At 52.5% G+C, this 15597-nt stretch overlaps 1 protein-coding gene across 1 annotated transcript in view; it reads left to right on the plus strand.

The window, feature by feature from the left end:
* Positions 1 to 7815: 7815 nt before the first annotated feature.
* The window catches only part of LOC119955620 (IQ motif and SEC7 domain-containing protein 1-like), a 51403-nt gene continuing 43621 nt past the window's right edge, over positions 7816 to 15597 (plus strand). The window contains exon 1 of the mRNA XM_038782020.1: positions 7816 to 7963. Coding sequence (XP_038637948.1) covers positions 7899 to 7963 — 65 coding nt within the window. The 5' untranslated portion in view covers positions 7816 to 7898. The remainder of the gene's footprint in view (positions 7964 to 15597) is intronic.

Below are 15597 nucleotides of genomic sequence, written 5' to 3' on the forward strand. Positions count from 1 at the left end.
TGTCTGTCTGTCTGTCTCTGACCCTCTCTCTCTCTGTCCATCTCTCTTCTCTGTCTGTTTCTCTCTCTCTCGGTCTGTCTCTGTCTGTCACTCTGTCTGCCACTTTCTCTGTTTCTGTCTGTCTCTCACTGTCTGTCTGCCTCTCTCTGTCTCTCTCTCTTTGTCTGTCTGTCTCTCTGTCACACATTTGCAGTTTGGGATGTGGGGGAAGTGGCAGAGTGAGAGAGATAACACACAGGAAGTGAGAGACTCTGATGTGCAACTGAAGCCCCAGGTGGCGCCCAGGCAGGGGCGATTGGGAAAAGTTAGAACTGGTCACAAGTGAGCGAGGGCGCAATGATTTAGTTGTCGATCACTGTCTGCTCAGTGGAGCAGTCCGGCCTGTCTGCTCCAGCCCTAGTCTGTGTGGTGGGGCAGGGGGTTCACATTCACCGTTCTTTACTCTGTCCCACTCTCCCTGCCAGCCCCCCCAACCTCTGCTAGCCCTCCCAGGCTGCTCCTGCTGCTCAGTGACCCCCTTCCTGTGAAACGTCCTCTCGTCACGGCTCGACATAGGAACAATCAGGGCCGTGCTGCGATGCACACTGCAGTCGGTGAGCCAACACTGCTCACGAAAAACGAGAGAAACCGATGTCTCTTCCCAGGTAAATTGATGGGCCCGGTCAGCCTTCCAGCCTCTCCCACTCACACCCTGGCCAGGGTAGTGAGGGCTCCAACCATCACCCTTGTTATCAGCACGCTTAATATCCCACTCGCTCCCCTGTCTGTCAGCTCGAGAGAGAGAGAGAGAGAGAGGGGAGAATGGTGGAGTGTGAGATACACACAGACAGAGGCAGAGAGACAGAGAGTGAGAGGGACAGGAAAAGATAGAGATAGAGACAAGGCGTGAGAGACAAACACACAGACAGTGAGAGGAAGATGGATGGATAGAGAGAGAAAGCAGGATAGAGCGAGAGAAAGCGAGAGAATGAGAGAGACAGGGAGAGAGAGAGACAGACTGAGGCGAGACAGAGGCAGAGAGATGGAGGGAGATGGTGGGAGATACAGAGAAATGAAATGAAAATCGCTTATTGTCACGAGTAGGCTTCAATGAAGTTACTGTGAAAATCCCCTAGTCGCCACATTCCGGTGCCTGTCCGGGGAGGCTGGTACGGGAATCGAACCGTGCTGCTGGCCTGCTTGGTCTGCTTTAAAAGCCAGCGATTTAGCCCAGTGAGCTAAACCAGAAAGAGACAGTCAGAGAGAGAGAGACAGAGATAGAGAGAGAGACAGAGCGAGTCAGAGAGAGAGAGAGACAGAGAGAGAGAGACCCACTTTCTGTAAAAGACAATTGTACGGTTTGCAATTCTCTCACTCCGAGCTCCTCTGTACTGACTCTGCCCTCAGTGCCTCATCCTAACAGTAAATATGCAGGCGACTTTGCAGACCATTCTTTCCCGGCTCCCAAAATCCTCCAGACACCTCTTGCGCATCCACTGCTGCCTTCAATCTCTATCCAAAATTCACGGGTGCCAGCCCAGAACGCGAGGTCAAATTCCAAGGCTCTGTCTGGTCCCTTGGGGTACATTGTTATTGTCGCTATTGTAAGTGGGGGGAGATGAAGAGGTTGTGGTGAATGTATTATACTAATAATCCACCAGTGTCTTTGTATCTGTGCTGTTGCACTTGTATTTGTATCTGTGCCATGCTGTTGCCCTTGTGGGCTTCTCCTATGGGCCATTGTATGGCATTATCCATAGGGCATGTATGCGCTCTCCCCTTGAAGGGAGGTATAAAGAGCAGTCGACCTGTAGGCAGTTCTCAGCATTGGTTCAGTCGCAGGCAGGCACTGTTCTAAGTTGATTAATGCCAAGGTTTACTTCTACTCATGTCTCGAGTAAATTGATGGTCGCATCAGAGGTGAGTTGGGCGGGCGGCCTGTTCTCCCTGGTGTCCGGGAGGGAGTTATCCTGGTCGGCATCACTTCACAAAAGCAGATGGCATAAATCATTTATCCCGTCGGATGTCTGTGGGATCTTTCCCTGCGCAGATTGGCGCTTCCTGCATTCCGGTTGCGAGCATAGCTCGAAGGAGAAACGACATGTGCGCAAAGTGCATCAGCTGATCTGCTGGTGCGTGAAATTCCCAGTAGAAACGCAAGTCAAAAATCTGAGACAGATGATGGGTTGAATCGAAGGTTGTGTCTGTCTGTCTGTAAAAACAAGGGCTATATTCGCTGATGGTATTCGACTGTGATTCCTCAATGTGTGGAGTCAGGTCTATTCGATCAACCCTCCGTCCTTACATACAGCATGACAAAGACATTGACCCCTCCAGGGAGAGGCAGCTCTTTGTGTAACCAAATTAACAGCTCTCCATCTCACTCTCTCCTTGTGTCGCACCCTCCATCTCCTTCTCTCTATCTCCCTCCATCGTTCCCTCCATCTTTGACTCTATCACACTCTCTCTCACTATGTCTCTCTCTCTCTGTCATTCTCGTTGCCTCTCTCTCTGTCATTCTCTGTCTTTGTCATTCTCTCGCTCTCTGTCTCTTTCCCTCTGTTTCTAACTCTACCTCTCTCACTTTCTGTCTCTCTCTCTCACACTGTCTCTCTCTATGTGTCATTCTCCCTGGCACTCTCTCTCTCTCTCTCTGTTTCTCTCTCTGTTCTGCCCCTGTTTAAGAGTTTTGGCACATTTGCCAGGGACTCTGCCCTCGCGAACACCCTGTGTGTTCAGCCTGCCAAGATGATGGCTTGAGCTTGCTGTCTTCCCGGCACCAGCGCTGCCATGTCACCAGCAGTTGTTTGTCTCTTTGGCTCCCCTTCTCAGCATCTTCTTCTCTCTCCGTTTCTCACTCTGCTGTTGTTTCCTGCTCTCAGGGTTGTCAGCAGTGACCCAATGCTTAACTTCCTAGGGCCCTGGGGGCAGAACAATTGTGGGCAAATGTCAGGAAATCTAGGCAGACATTCCCAATACACTGTCAGAGAGTCAGCGCTGAGGGTGCGCTGCACTGTCAGAGGGTCAGTAATGAGGGAGCATCACACTGTCGGAGGGTCAGTAATGAGGGTGCGCTGCACTGTCAGAGGGTCAGTAATGAGGGAGCATCACACTGTCGGAGGGTCAGTAATGAGGGTGCGCTGCACTGTCAGAGGGTCAGTAATGAGGGAGCATCACACTGTCGGAGGGTCAGTAATGAGGGTGCGCTGCACTGTCAGAGGGTCAGTAATGAGGGAGCATCACACTGTCGGAGGGTCAGTAACGAGGGTGCGCTGCACTGTCAGAGGGTCAGTAATGAGGGAGCATCACACTGTCGGAGGGTCAGTAACGAGGGAGCGCTGCACTGTCAGAGGGTCAGTGCTGAGGGAGCGCCGCACTGTCGGAGGGTCAGTACTCATAGAATTTACAGTGCGGAAGGAGGCCATTCAGCCATCGACTGGCACTGGCCGTTGGAAATAGCACCTACTTAAGCCCACACCTCCACCCTCTTCCTATAGCCCAGTAACCCCACCTAATTGGACACTAAGGGCAATTTAGCATGGCAAATCCACCTAACCTGTACATCTTTGGACTGTGGGAGGAAACAGAAGCACCCGGAGGAAACCCACGCAGACACAGGGAGAACGTGCAGACTCCGCACAGACAGTGACCCAAGCCGGGAATCCGAACCTGCAACCCTGGAGCTGTGAAGTAACAGTGCTAAGCACTATGCTAGAATCCCACTACTGAGGGAGTATCGCACTGTTGGAGGGCCATACTGAGACAGCTCTGTAGTACCGGAGGCTCAGTGCTGAGGGAGCGCCGCATTGTCGGAGGGTCAGTGCTGAAGGAGCGCCGTACTGTCGGAGGGTCAGTGCTGAGGGAGCGCCGCACTGTCGGAGGGTCAGTGCTGAAGGAGCGCCGTACTGTCGGAGGGTCAGTGCTGAGGGAGCGCCGCACTGTCGGAGGGTCAGTTCTGAAGGAGTGCCGCAATGTCGGATGGTCAGTGCTGAGGGAGCGCCACACTTTCGGAGGGTCGGTGCTGAGGGAGTGCAGTAATGTTGGAGGATCAGTGCTGAGGGAGCGCCGCACTGTCAGAGGGTAGTGCTGAGGGAGTGCCGTACTGTCAAAAGACTAGTACTGAGGGAGTGCCGGAAATGTTGGAGGGTTAGGACTCAGGGAGTGCCGCAATGTCGGAGGGTCAGTGCTGTGGAAGCGTCGCACAGTTGAAGGGTCAGTACTGAGGGAGGACTGTATTTTCGGAGGGTCAGTGCTGAGGGAGCGCCGCAATGTCAGAAGGTCAGTGCTAAGGGAGCACCGCGCCGTCGAAAGGTCAGTTCTGAAGAAGCGTCGCACTGTCGGAGGGTCAGTGCTGAGGGAGAGCCACGCTGTTGGAGGGTCAGTACCGAGGGATTGCCACACTGTCGGAGCGTCAGTGCTGAGGGACGCCACACTATAGGAGTGTCAGTACTGAGGGAGCGCCGAACTGTTGGAGGGTCAGTGCTGAGTGAGGCCACACTATAAGAATGTTGGGACTAAGGGAGCGCTGCACTTACAGAGAGTCAGTACTGAGGGAGGACAGCATTTTCGAAGGATCAGTACTCACGGAGCGCCCCACTGTCAGAAGGTCATATTGAGGGAACGCCGCACCATTAGAGGGTCAGTGCTGAGGTGGCGCTGCACTGTCCGAGGGTCAATACTGAGGGAGGGCCACATGTTGGAGGACCAATGGTGAGGGAGAACCGCACTGCCGGAGGGTCAGTACTGAGGGGGGGTGCCACAATGTTGGAGGGTCAGTGCTGAGGGAGTGCCGCACTTTTGCAGGGTTAGTACTGAGGGAGTGTCACAATGTCGGAGGTCAGTGCTGTGGCAGGGTCGAACTGTTGGGGGGGGGTCAGTATTGAGGGAGCGCTGCACAGTGGGAGAGTCAGTGCTGAGGTAGCGCTGTGCTGTCGGTGGGCCAGTACTGAATGAGCCCCGCACTCTTGGAGGGTTAGTGCTGAAGGAACGTCGTACTCTTGGAGGGTTAGTGCTGAGGGAGTGCTTCACTGTCCGAGGGTCAATACTGAGGGAGGACCATACTTTCAGAGGGTCAGTACTGAGGGAGCGCCGCACTGTCGGAGGGTCAGCACTGCGGGAGCACCACACTGTTGTCGGGCTAGTGTTGAGGGAGCGCCGCACTGCTGGAGGGTCAGTGCTGAGGGAACGCCGCACTGCTAGAAGGTCTGTACTGGGCGAGTAATCTGGCCAGTATTCGGAGAAGATGGAGGATTTTTGTTCACTCTGTACAAATCCTGACCTCCTGAACGCTTGTGGAAATATCTTCTCGATTGATCATCCCTTGTGTTAAATACCGAGACTGTCTGTGAACAACGCCATGTTTTCACAATTTTTCTTCATGCATGACTTTTCCTCTGAGCAGACCTCCCTTTCAAAATCCCTTTTGTAGTTCTACCTGACTGCCATATTATTTCTCTCCGTTGTTTCTCCCAACCTTGGTCCTTCGGCAATCTATTTCTCCTTGCGTTTCTCCTCCCCCCTCGACCCCCTGCTCCAGCTCTCCCCTCGGGTGATGAGGCGAGGCTTGAGGTAATGACAGAGTGAGTGACGGTCAAATCTCTGTCGCACGATATCCCACTCAGCCAGGAGTGTCGAGTCAACCTCCCCATGTCCCAGGAGACACATACTCTTGATGGAGAGGCACCACGAGCAAGTGAGGCGACGGCGGACTCAAGTCAACAAGAACAGGATCAGGAGGAGGCCCATTGTTGCTCGTTATGCTTTCCCTTAATTTGCTCTGTTTTAATTACCTTTGCTCAAGAGTCGCCAGGTATCTTTCTGATACCACCACAGGGTTCAAAGCCGAATACTGATCAATGACTCGATACACCAGTTAGTAAGTTTGAAATCAATGCACATTTATTTACACACAGTCAATTATTACTCATGCATAAACTCTACTCGCTAAACTACAACTACTACTAAAAGCCTATACTTAGCTTCGAGTGGCCCACTCAGTCAGAGGAACAATGGCCATTGTCCGGTTCTGACACTGCTGGCTTCGAACTGGTATAGAATAGTAGCTAGGAGCGCCTATCTCGTAGCGTGCGTTGACCTTAGACTTACTTGGCTGGTGCTTGGCGGCCTCTCGTCGCTGAGAGCCAAATGCCAAGGTGAAGGTGACGAAGAGGAGTAAGAGATCTTCCAAGAGAGCGAATTGACCTTGGGCACTCTGTTTTATAGCCCCCAGGTGTTTTGCGCCCTTCTGGGCGGACCCCGGGCTTGGTCCCAATTAATTGGACCAAGTCCCAATCGTTCATATTTATTTTCTCCAATAACGGGGTTGTTCCCTGATCGTTGGGCGGGCCCAATGTAACCGTTGGCCTGCCTTTGTTTTAGCTTCCACTGGCGCCGGGAAGTCTGTCCTGGTCCCGATTGTTTCAATGTTTCTTTTTGTCTCCGGAGATAGCTCATTACTATGCTAATGGCTAGTAGTTTCAGTTCTGTCTGGGTTCTGCAAATCCTAATCCACAGGAAACCTTGCACCTGCTTGTTTTTCTAGTGCTGTCCATTTTTCCCTGCACTCTTTGCGAGTGTCCATTTTGGAATCGGGACGTGGCCACCCCAGGTGGCTACACCATTCAGCCCCCCTCGAGCGTGTTACATAGGAACAGGAGGAGGCCATTCAGCTCCTCTAGAGCCTGTTACACAGGAACCAGGAAGAGGCTCCTTCAAGCCTGCGGATGGAGGCTCGGCATCCCTTACGCCATGAGGCTTTCCACTGTGTTAGTCACGTTGCCACTTGGCACGTACACATATTTCTGTGTAGCTATTTACTAGCTTGCAGAGTTTGAGAGAGGGAGAGAGAGATGGAAAAGGAACTGGACAACATTGCTCCCATGTCTGAAGGCTCTGTCAGTCCTGTGCATAATCTCATTGAGGTTTCCAGGTGGGGAAGTGAGCGTGATTCAGCTTTTGAGGAATTGAGAGAATGGGGAAAGATGCAGAAGCAGCTCTCCCAGGAATTCTGAAGTCGGCTTTCCAGCAGTGAGTCAGGCCTCCAAGTATTAACTGCATTCCACGGATGCCAAGGGCAAAATCGACAAACTGGTTTTCCGAGGTCTACAGCTGTTTGTCAAAAATGGACCGGTTCTCGCCCTCAAGCCTATTACACAGGAACAGGAGGAGGTTCGTTCAGCCTCCCTCACGTGCCTATTACACAGGAACATGAGGAGGTCCGTTCAGCCCCCTTTGAGCCAGTGACATAAGAACAGGAGTAGGTCCATTCAGCCCCCACCCTCTCTGTTGAGCCTGTTGGACAGGAACTGGAGGAGGCCCATTCAGCCCTCCTCTGGTGCCTGTTACACAGGAACAGCCTGATTCTCTTTCTTGTTCTTTTTTAAACGTAATCTTTTCTGATGCCAAGGAGTTAAGGATCCTTGGCAATTGGTGGTGAATGGGGTGGGGGGGGTGGAGGGGGGTGCATGATTTAGGCTGCCGGTTTGTAGCATCCAGTCAGAAATAGGGGGTTTACTGTCGGACCTGTCTCCCATGGCAACCTCTGTTGCTCTCAGTTCCTCCTTCTGCGGAAAGGCAGCACTGGCCTTGTAAAGGACAACTACATGAGGCCTACAGGTCAATCCAGGCCTGACCTCTGCCCTCTCTATTAACAGGGGAGGTGGGTGGAGTAGAGGTCCTGTCAACAGGAGCCCTGAGCACCTTATATTCAGGAGGTGCAGGGTCAAATCCAGGGATGGGGGAGTGGTGGGTGGGTGTGTTGGGGTTGATAACGGGGTCGGGATAGAGGCAGACTGCCTGAATTGGCAATGGGAGGAGCTCGCTTCTCAAGCTGCATACAGCTGTCGGAAATGGATTGAGAGATCAGGGAGGGAGAGAGACAGGGAGAGTAGAGCCACAGACACACACACACATACACAAGCATGTGGTGCCTGCACTGTGCGTCAGAGAGGACCCGGTCAGCGCTGCACAACAGAGTCTCAAGATGGTAAGCCAACTGCCTGCGAGGGGAACCCCTTGAGAGAGAGAGAGAGAGGCCTCAGACTGTGATGTTCAGAAGCCTGTCACCAGCCCCTTCCCCCTGCGGGCTGGGATTCCGAAGCACCCCAATCTCATGGGTTTCCCTCACCATCCCCGTCCCACCGCCTTGTCTCTGTTTCAGTCACTAATCTGCTTCTGTCTAGCCATCTCTCTCTCTCTTTCCCTCTCTCTCCCGCTCTGTCTCTGTTTGTTCCTCTCTGTCCATCTTTGTCTCTCTTTTTCTCTCTCCCAGCATCTCACTCCCTCTATCTCCAGATCGCTCTCTACCCCCCTTTCTGTCTCTCTGTTTTTCCTCCTCCCTCTATCTCCCCATCTCTCTTTCTCTCCCCACTCTCTGTCTTTCATGTATGTATCTTTTTTCTCTCACTGCCTCTCACTGTTTTTATTTGCCTCTATCTCTCGCTCTGTCGCTGTGTCTCTATCTCGCTGTCTGTCTCTATCAGTTTCTCTTTGTCCTGTCTCTGTCTCTTCCTGTGTCCCTCTCTGTCTCTCTGTTTTCATCTGTCTTTTTTGAATATTTTCCCAATTAAGGGGCAATTTAGTGTGGCCTATCCACCTACACCGCACATCTTTGGCTTGTGGGTGAGGGCAGCACTGTGGCACAGTGAGTAGCACTGCTGCCTCACGGCACCGAGGTCCCAGGTTTGATCCCGGCTCTGGGTCACTGTCCGTGTGGAGTTTGCCCCCACAACCCAAACAGATGTGCAGGGTAGGTGGATTGGTCACGCTAAATTGCCCCATAATTGGAAAAAATAAATTGGGTACTCTAAATTTTAAAAAAAAAATCTTTGCATTGTGGGGGTGAGATCCACGCAGACACGGGGAGAACGTGCAAACTCCACATGGACAATGACCCAGGGCCGGGATCGAACCCGGGTCCTCGGCGTCGTGAGGCAGCAGTGCTGACCACTGCACCACCCCCTCTTTTCCCCTATCTAAAACAGAGTTCTCTGTTTTCCTCCCCGCTGACATTCATGTTGGGCTGTGGATGTGAAGGGCCGGATGTGAAATCTGATAGTTTTAAACCCGAGGGCCCTTTGCCCTTCCCCAGCTCTTCAGGGCACACAGCTGGGAATGTTTCAGATGCTGTGGCGTTCACATGGCCTCCTTCACAAGCCCGGCAGTTCCACAAGTTCGAGCGAGATGTATCCGCAGGTGGAGTTAAACATTTCTGACTCCCTGGACCAGATGTTCAAAGCAGGCTCAGGAATTTTATACCAGATGAATCTCAGATCCAAACCTGGTCCCGAGCTGTGTTGTGTTTGAGATGCAATGTTCAAATGGAATTTTTAAAAATGTATTCATTCCCGGGATGTGGAGAGTCACTGGCCGGCCCCAGCATTTGTTGCCCATCCTTAATTGCCCATGAAAAGGTGGTGGGTTAGTCGCCATCTTGAAGTACCCGTGTGGTCTAGGTACAGTGCTGTTAGGGAGGGAGTTTCAGGGTTCTGACCCACTGACAGTGATGACAGCCGATATATTTCCAAGTTGAGATGGTGCATGTGTGGTGGGGCTCGGAGAGGGGGACTTACAGGCAGTGGGTGTTGTCCTTCTACGGAGTAGAGATGGCGGGTTTGGTCGGTGCTGTTGAAGGAGCCTTGGCGAGTGGCTGCACTGCATCTTGTAGGCGGTAGACACGGCTGTTGCTCTGCATTGGTGGGTGGAGGGAGTGGATGTTGAAGGTAGTGGTTAGCTTGTCGATCGAGCGGGGCTCCTGGATGGTCTCGAGCTTCTCGAATGTTGTTGGAGCCGCGCTCATCCAGGCAAGTGAGGCGAGTGTTCCGTGAGGGCAGCATGGTAGCACAGTGATTAGCACAGTTGATTCACAGCTCCAGGGTCCCAAAATCGATTCCCGGCTTGGGTCATTGTCTGTGCGGAGTCTGCACGTTCTCCCCGTGTCTGCGTAGATTTCCTCTGGGTGCTCCAGTTTCCTCCCACAGTTCAAAGATATGCAGGTTAGGTTAACCTGTTGTATTTGCTACATATTTAATTATAGTTATTAATAAAATTAATTTGGCCAGCACGGTAGCACAAGTGGATAGCACTGTGGCTTCACAGCGCCAGGGTCCCAGATTCGGTTCCCTGCTGGGTCACTGTCTGTGCGGAGTCTGCCAGTTCTCCCCGTGTCTGTGTGGGTTTCCTCCGGGTGCTCCAGTTTCCTCCCACAGTCCAAAGACGTGCAGGTTAGGTGGAATGGCCATGATAAATTGCCCTTAGTGTCCAAAAAGGTTAGGTGGGGTTATTGAGTTACAGGGATACGGTAAAGACTTGGGCTTAAGTAGGGTGCACTTTCCAAGAGCAGTGCAGACTCGATGGGCCGAATGGCCTCCTTCTGCACTGTAAAGTCTACGATATATGATCAATGATTCCATCACACTCCTGACTTGTGACTTGTAGATGGTGGACAGGCTTTGGAGGGAGTCAGGAGGTGAGTTACTCTCTGCAAGATTCCCAGCCTCTGACCTGCTCCAGTAGCCACAGTATTATATGATGGGTCCAGTTCAGTTTCTGGTCAATGGTAACCCCCAGGATGTTGATTGTGGGGATTTGGCAATGGTAATGCCATTGAATGTCAAGGGATGATGGTTAGATCCTCTCTTGTTGGAGATGGTCACTGCCTGGCACTTGTGTGGCACTGTTCTGGATTAACCATTGAAGAAGCTCTATAAAGAACCGGGGGCAGGGGTAGATGAGAGGTTTTTTTTAGCTAGCGCGTTGTTGTGATCTAGAAGGCGTTGCCCAAGTGGGCGGCGGGTGTAGATTAACCCTCAAAAGGGGAATTAGAAAAATACTTGAATGGTAAAAATGGGAGGCTATTGGAGGAGGACAACAGGGCAGCACAATAGCACAAGTGGCTAGCACTGTGACTTCACGGCGCCAGGGTCCCAGGTGCGATTCCCCGCTGGGTCACTGTCTGTGGGGAGTCTGCACATTCTCCCTGTGTCTGCGTGGGTTTCCTCCGGGTGCTCCAGTTTCCTCCCACAGTCCAAAGACGTGCAGGTTAGGTGGATTGGCCATGCTAAACTGCCCTTAGTGACCATAAAAGGTTAGGAGGGGTTATTGGGTTACGGGGATAAGGTGGAAGAGAGGGCTAGAGTGGGTCGGTGCAGACTTGATGGGCCGAATGGCCTCCTTCTGCACTGTATGTTCTATTACAGGTTGGGGGCGATTTTCCTAAACGGAGCCCAAGTGTTCACGCTGTCGTGAAACGCGCATGGGGACGACCGATTCTGGCCCCACAGGGGGCCAACACAGCGCTCGAGTGGTTCATGCCGCTCCAGCCACCCTTCCCGGCGCCAAATGGGTGCCACGCCAACCCGCGCATGCGCAATTCTTTAGCGCGCCGGCCCCAACACAACATGGCGTCGGTGTTCAGGGGCCGGCCACGGAGGAAAGTAGGCCCGGCGGAGAGAGGCCGGCCTGCCAATCAGTGGGCCCCGATCGCGGGCCAGACCCCATCGGAGGCCCCCCCGGGGACAGAGTCCCCTCCCCCCCCCCCCCCCCCCCCCTCCCCGACCATTCATGCAGAGTTCCCACCAGCAGCGACCAGGGGCCGCTCGGCCCATCCGGGCCGGAGAATCGGCAGCCCCACCGATTCCAGCGGCCTGCGGCTGGTGCCACGCCGGCACAAATCGCGCCAATTCTCTGTACCTCGAAGAATCGCGCGCCAGCGTCGGGGCATCGTGGTGCGGTTACGGCCATTCTCCGGCCCGGCGCGGGGCTCGGAGAATCGCCCCCGTTATCTATGTAGGGAATTAAGGCAAAATATGAGGAAGGGCGGGGATGGGGCGATGGAAGAGGGATTGTGATGTGAGGTGCTGCGGAAGATGAATGCCTTGACCTCATGTGCGAGTCTGGGGCTGATATAGCTGAAAGTCGTACATAGGGTGCACCTCACAAAATCAAGGATGAGTCGGCTGTTCAGGTTGGTGGAGGGTTTCTGTGAGCGATGTGGGAGGGGCCCGCAAACCACATTCATATGTTTCGGTCCTGCCCAAAGCTGGAAAGATTTTGGAGGACAGTATTTCGCACAATCTCGGGGGTCTTGCACATGGATGAGGAGCCCGGTCCGTGGAAGCCATATTTGGGATGTCGGACCGTCCTGAGTTGCAGGTGGGAACGGAGGCGGATGGTTTAGTCTTCACCTCGCTGATCGCTCGTAGGCGGATCCTGTTGGAGTGGAGGTCAGTCATTCCACCCTGTGCCTCAGTGTGTGTGGGGATGGGGGGGGGGGGGACCTTCCTGGCGTTTTTGACCCTGGAGAAGTTTGAGCTGGGGGGGCGGCGGCAAAGGAGGGGTTCTACAATTCTCGTGGTTTGTTTATTATGTACCTTTGGGAGTTAGTTACCAATGACTGTTGATTGGATTGGATTTGTTTATTGTGTACTGAGGTACAGTGAAAAGTATTTTCTGCGAGCTCAACAAATCATTAAGTACATGAAAATAAAATAAATCAAAACGAAAATACATAATAGGGCAACACAACATGTATCGGGGTGGGGAATTTTAGGGTTTGGGGGCTTGTTTACTTTTTTATATTGTTGGGGTTGTTTTTGTTTCTCTTGTATGGTGAAAATGATGAAAATATGATCAATAAAAATATATTTTTTTAAATGGAGGGAGCGTAGGAGTCAGGGATAGAGGGAGAGGTGGAATCAGAGATAGACGTACAATTTACAGTGCAGAAGGAGGGATAGAAAGAGAGAGTGTGAGTAAGGGATAGAGAGGAGACATAGAGAATAGGGTTCAACGGGGGAGTGAGAGGCAGTGGATATGGAATGGAGAGAGTGTATATTGTTGGGGGAGTGTATATAGACAGGAGGCAGTATTCATGGAGTGCGGGTGTGTATATGTTGTACATGAGTGTGGTGTGTGTACATAGAGTGGATGTGCAGTGTGGTGTATGTGTATATGGGTATATATGTGGAGCGCAGAGCAAGTATTTGGAGTGTATATGGAATGCGGTGTGTGTATATGGAGTGTATGTGGAGTACAGTGTGTGTATATGGAGTGCGGTGTATGTATATGAAGTGCGGTCTGTGTATATGGAGTGTATATGGAGTGCAGTGTGTGCATCTAGAGTGTGGTGTGTGTACATGGAGTGTGGTGTGTATGCATGGAGTTATATTGAGTGCGGTGTGTATATATATATATTTTTTTAAATTTAGAGTACCCAATTATTTTTTTTCCAATTAAGGGGCAATTTAGCGTGGCCAATCCACCTACCCTGGCAGTGTGTGTGCATATAGAGTGTTGTGTATGTATATGGAGTGTATGTGGAGTACAGTGTGTGTATGTGGTGTGTATTTGGAGTGTGGTGTGAGTATTTGGTGTGTGGTGTGTGATTGTGCAGTGCAGTGTATGTACATGGAGTGTATGTGGAGTGTTGTGTGTGTATATGGCGTGCAATGTGTGAATATGGAGTGGGGTGTGTGTGTATGTATGGGAGTGTATGTGGAGTGCGGTGTGTTTATATGGAGTGCGGTGTGTGTATATGGAGTGCAGCATGTATTTATGGAGTGTGATGTCTGTATATGGAGTGAATGTGGAGTGCAGTGTATATGATGTATATGGAGTGAATGTAATAATAATAACCTTTATTAGTGTCACAAATAGGCTTACATTACATTGCAATGAAGTTACTGTGAAAATCCCCGAGTCGCCACATTCCGGTGCCTGTTCGGTACGTTGAGGGAAAATTCAGAATGTCCAATTCATCTAACAAGCATGTCTTTCAGGACTTGTGGGAGGAAACCAGAAAACCCAGAGGAAACCCACACAGATAAGCATATGGATGATAAGGGCATAGTGTAGGTTAGGTGGCCTTTAGATTTTTTTCCATGTCGGTGCAACATTGAGGGCCGAAGGGCCTGTACTGCGCTGTATCGTTCTATGTTCTATGTTCTATGACACGGGGAGAACTTTCAGATTCCGCACAGACAGTGACCAAAGCCAGGAAACGAACCTGAATCCCTGGCGCTGTGGAGCAACAGTGCTACCTTGCCGCAAATTTGTATAGTGTTTTACCTGAAAATGAAATGAAAATCGCTTATTGTCACGAGTAGGCTTCAATGAAGTTACTGTGAAAAGCCCCTAGTCGCCACATTCTGGCGCCTGTCCGGGGAGGCTGGTACGGGAATCGAACCGTGCTGCTGGCGTGCTTGGTCTGCTTTCAAAGCCAGCGATTAGCCTTGTGAGCTAAACCAGCCCTTAAGAGAAACATCCCATGTCAACATAATTTATTAAATACTGTGCCATCATAGAATTTACAGTGCAGGAGACCATTCGGCCCATTGAGTCTGCACCGGCCCTTGTAAAGAGCACCCTACCTAAGCCCACACCTCCACCCTATCCCTGTAACCCAGTATCCCCACCTAAACCTTTTGGACACTAAGGGCGTTTTAGCATGGCCAATCCACCTAACCTGCACATCTTTGGACTGTGGGAGGAAACCAGAGCACCCGGAGGAAACCTACGCAGATACGGGGAGAAAGTGTAAACTCCGCACAGACAGTGACCCAAGCCGGGAATCGAACCTGGGACCCTGGAGCTGTGAAGTAACTGTGCTAACCACCGTGTCCCCCATGTGAAGTGCAGTGTGTGGAGTGTAGTGCGTGTATATGAAGTGTATGTGGACTGCAGTGTGTATATATGGAGTGTATGTGGAGTGCAGTGTGTGTGTATGAAGTGTATATGTGGAGTGCGGTGTGTGCATCTGGAGTGCGATGTGTGTCTCCAGAGTGTATGTGGAGTGAAGTGTGTGTACATGGAGTACATGTGGAGTATCTGGACTGTGATGTACCTCTCTAGAGCGTATGTGGAGTGCGCTGTGTGTATATGGAGTGTATGTGGAGTGCAGTGTGTGTATCTGGAGTGCAGTGTGTGCATCAGGAGTGCGTTGTGTGTCTCTAGAGCGTATATGGAGTGCAGTGTTTGTATATAGGGGGCAATTCTCCGCTCCGCGGACCAAGTTTCACGACGGCGTGAACAGGGCCCGGGCATGACCTATTCTGGCCCCCACAGAGTGCCAGCACGGCGTTGGAGTGGTTCACGCCATTCCAGCCTCCTTACGCGGCGCCAAATGGGCGCTGCACCAACCCGCGCATGCGCAGTGGGGGCAGCTCAATCCTGCGCATGCGCAGTTGGGCCGTGCTATCTAGCGCATGTGTGGGAACTTTTTACGCGCGCCGGCCCCGACGCAATATGGTGTGGGTGTTCAGGGGCCGGCCGCGGTGGAATGTAGGCCCGGGAGAGGCCGGCCTGCCGATTGGTGGGCCCCGATCACGGGCCAAACCCTTTTGGAGCACCCCCCCCCAACAGGCCGCCCCCCGAGCATTCCCGCAGAGTTCCCACCGGCAGTGACCAGGGGTGGACAGCACCGGCGGGACCCTGTCGTGCCGGAGCGGCCGCTCGGCCCATCCGGCCGGAGAATCGCGCTTGCCGTTTGCAGCGATTCTCCGAGCGGCCCGGCACGATTCTCGCGGCGCTGGTTTCGGGGGGTTAGAGAATCGTGTGCAGGGGTCGGGGCGGCGTGGCGCGATTCACGCGGCGCCCCGGCGATTCTCCCACCCGGCGTGGGGG

The sequence above is a fragment of the Scyliorhinus canicula genome, chromosome 21 (genome assembly GCF_902713615.1).
Source record: "Scyliorhinus canicula chromosome 21, sScyCan1.1, whole genome shotgun sequence".
Classification (NCBI taxonomy): domain Eukaryota; kingdom Metazoa; phylum Chordata; class Chondrichthyes; order Carcharhiniformes; family Scyliorhinidae; genus Scyliorhinus; species Scyliorhinus canicula.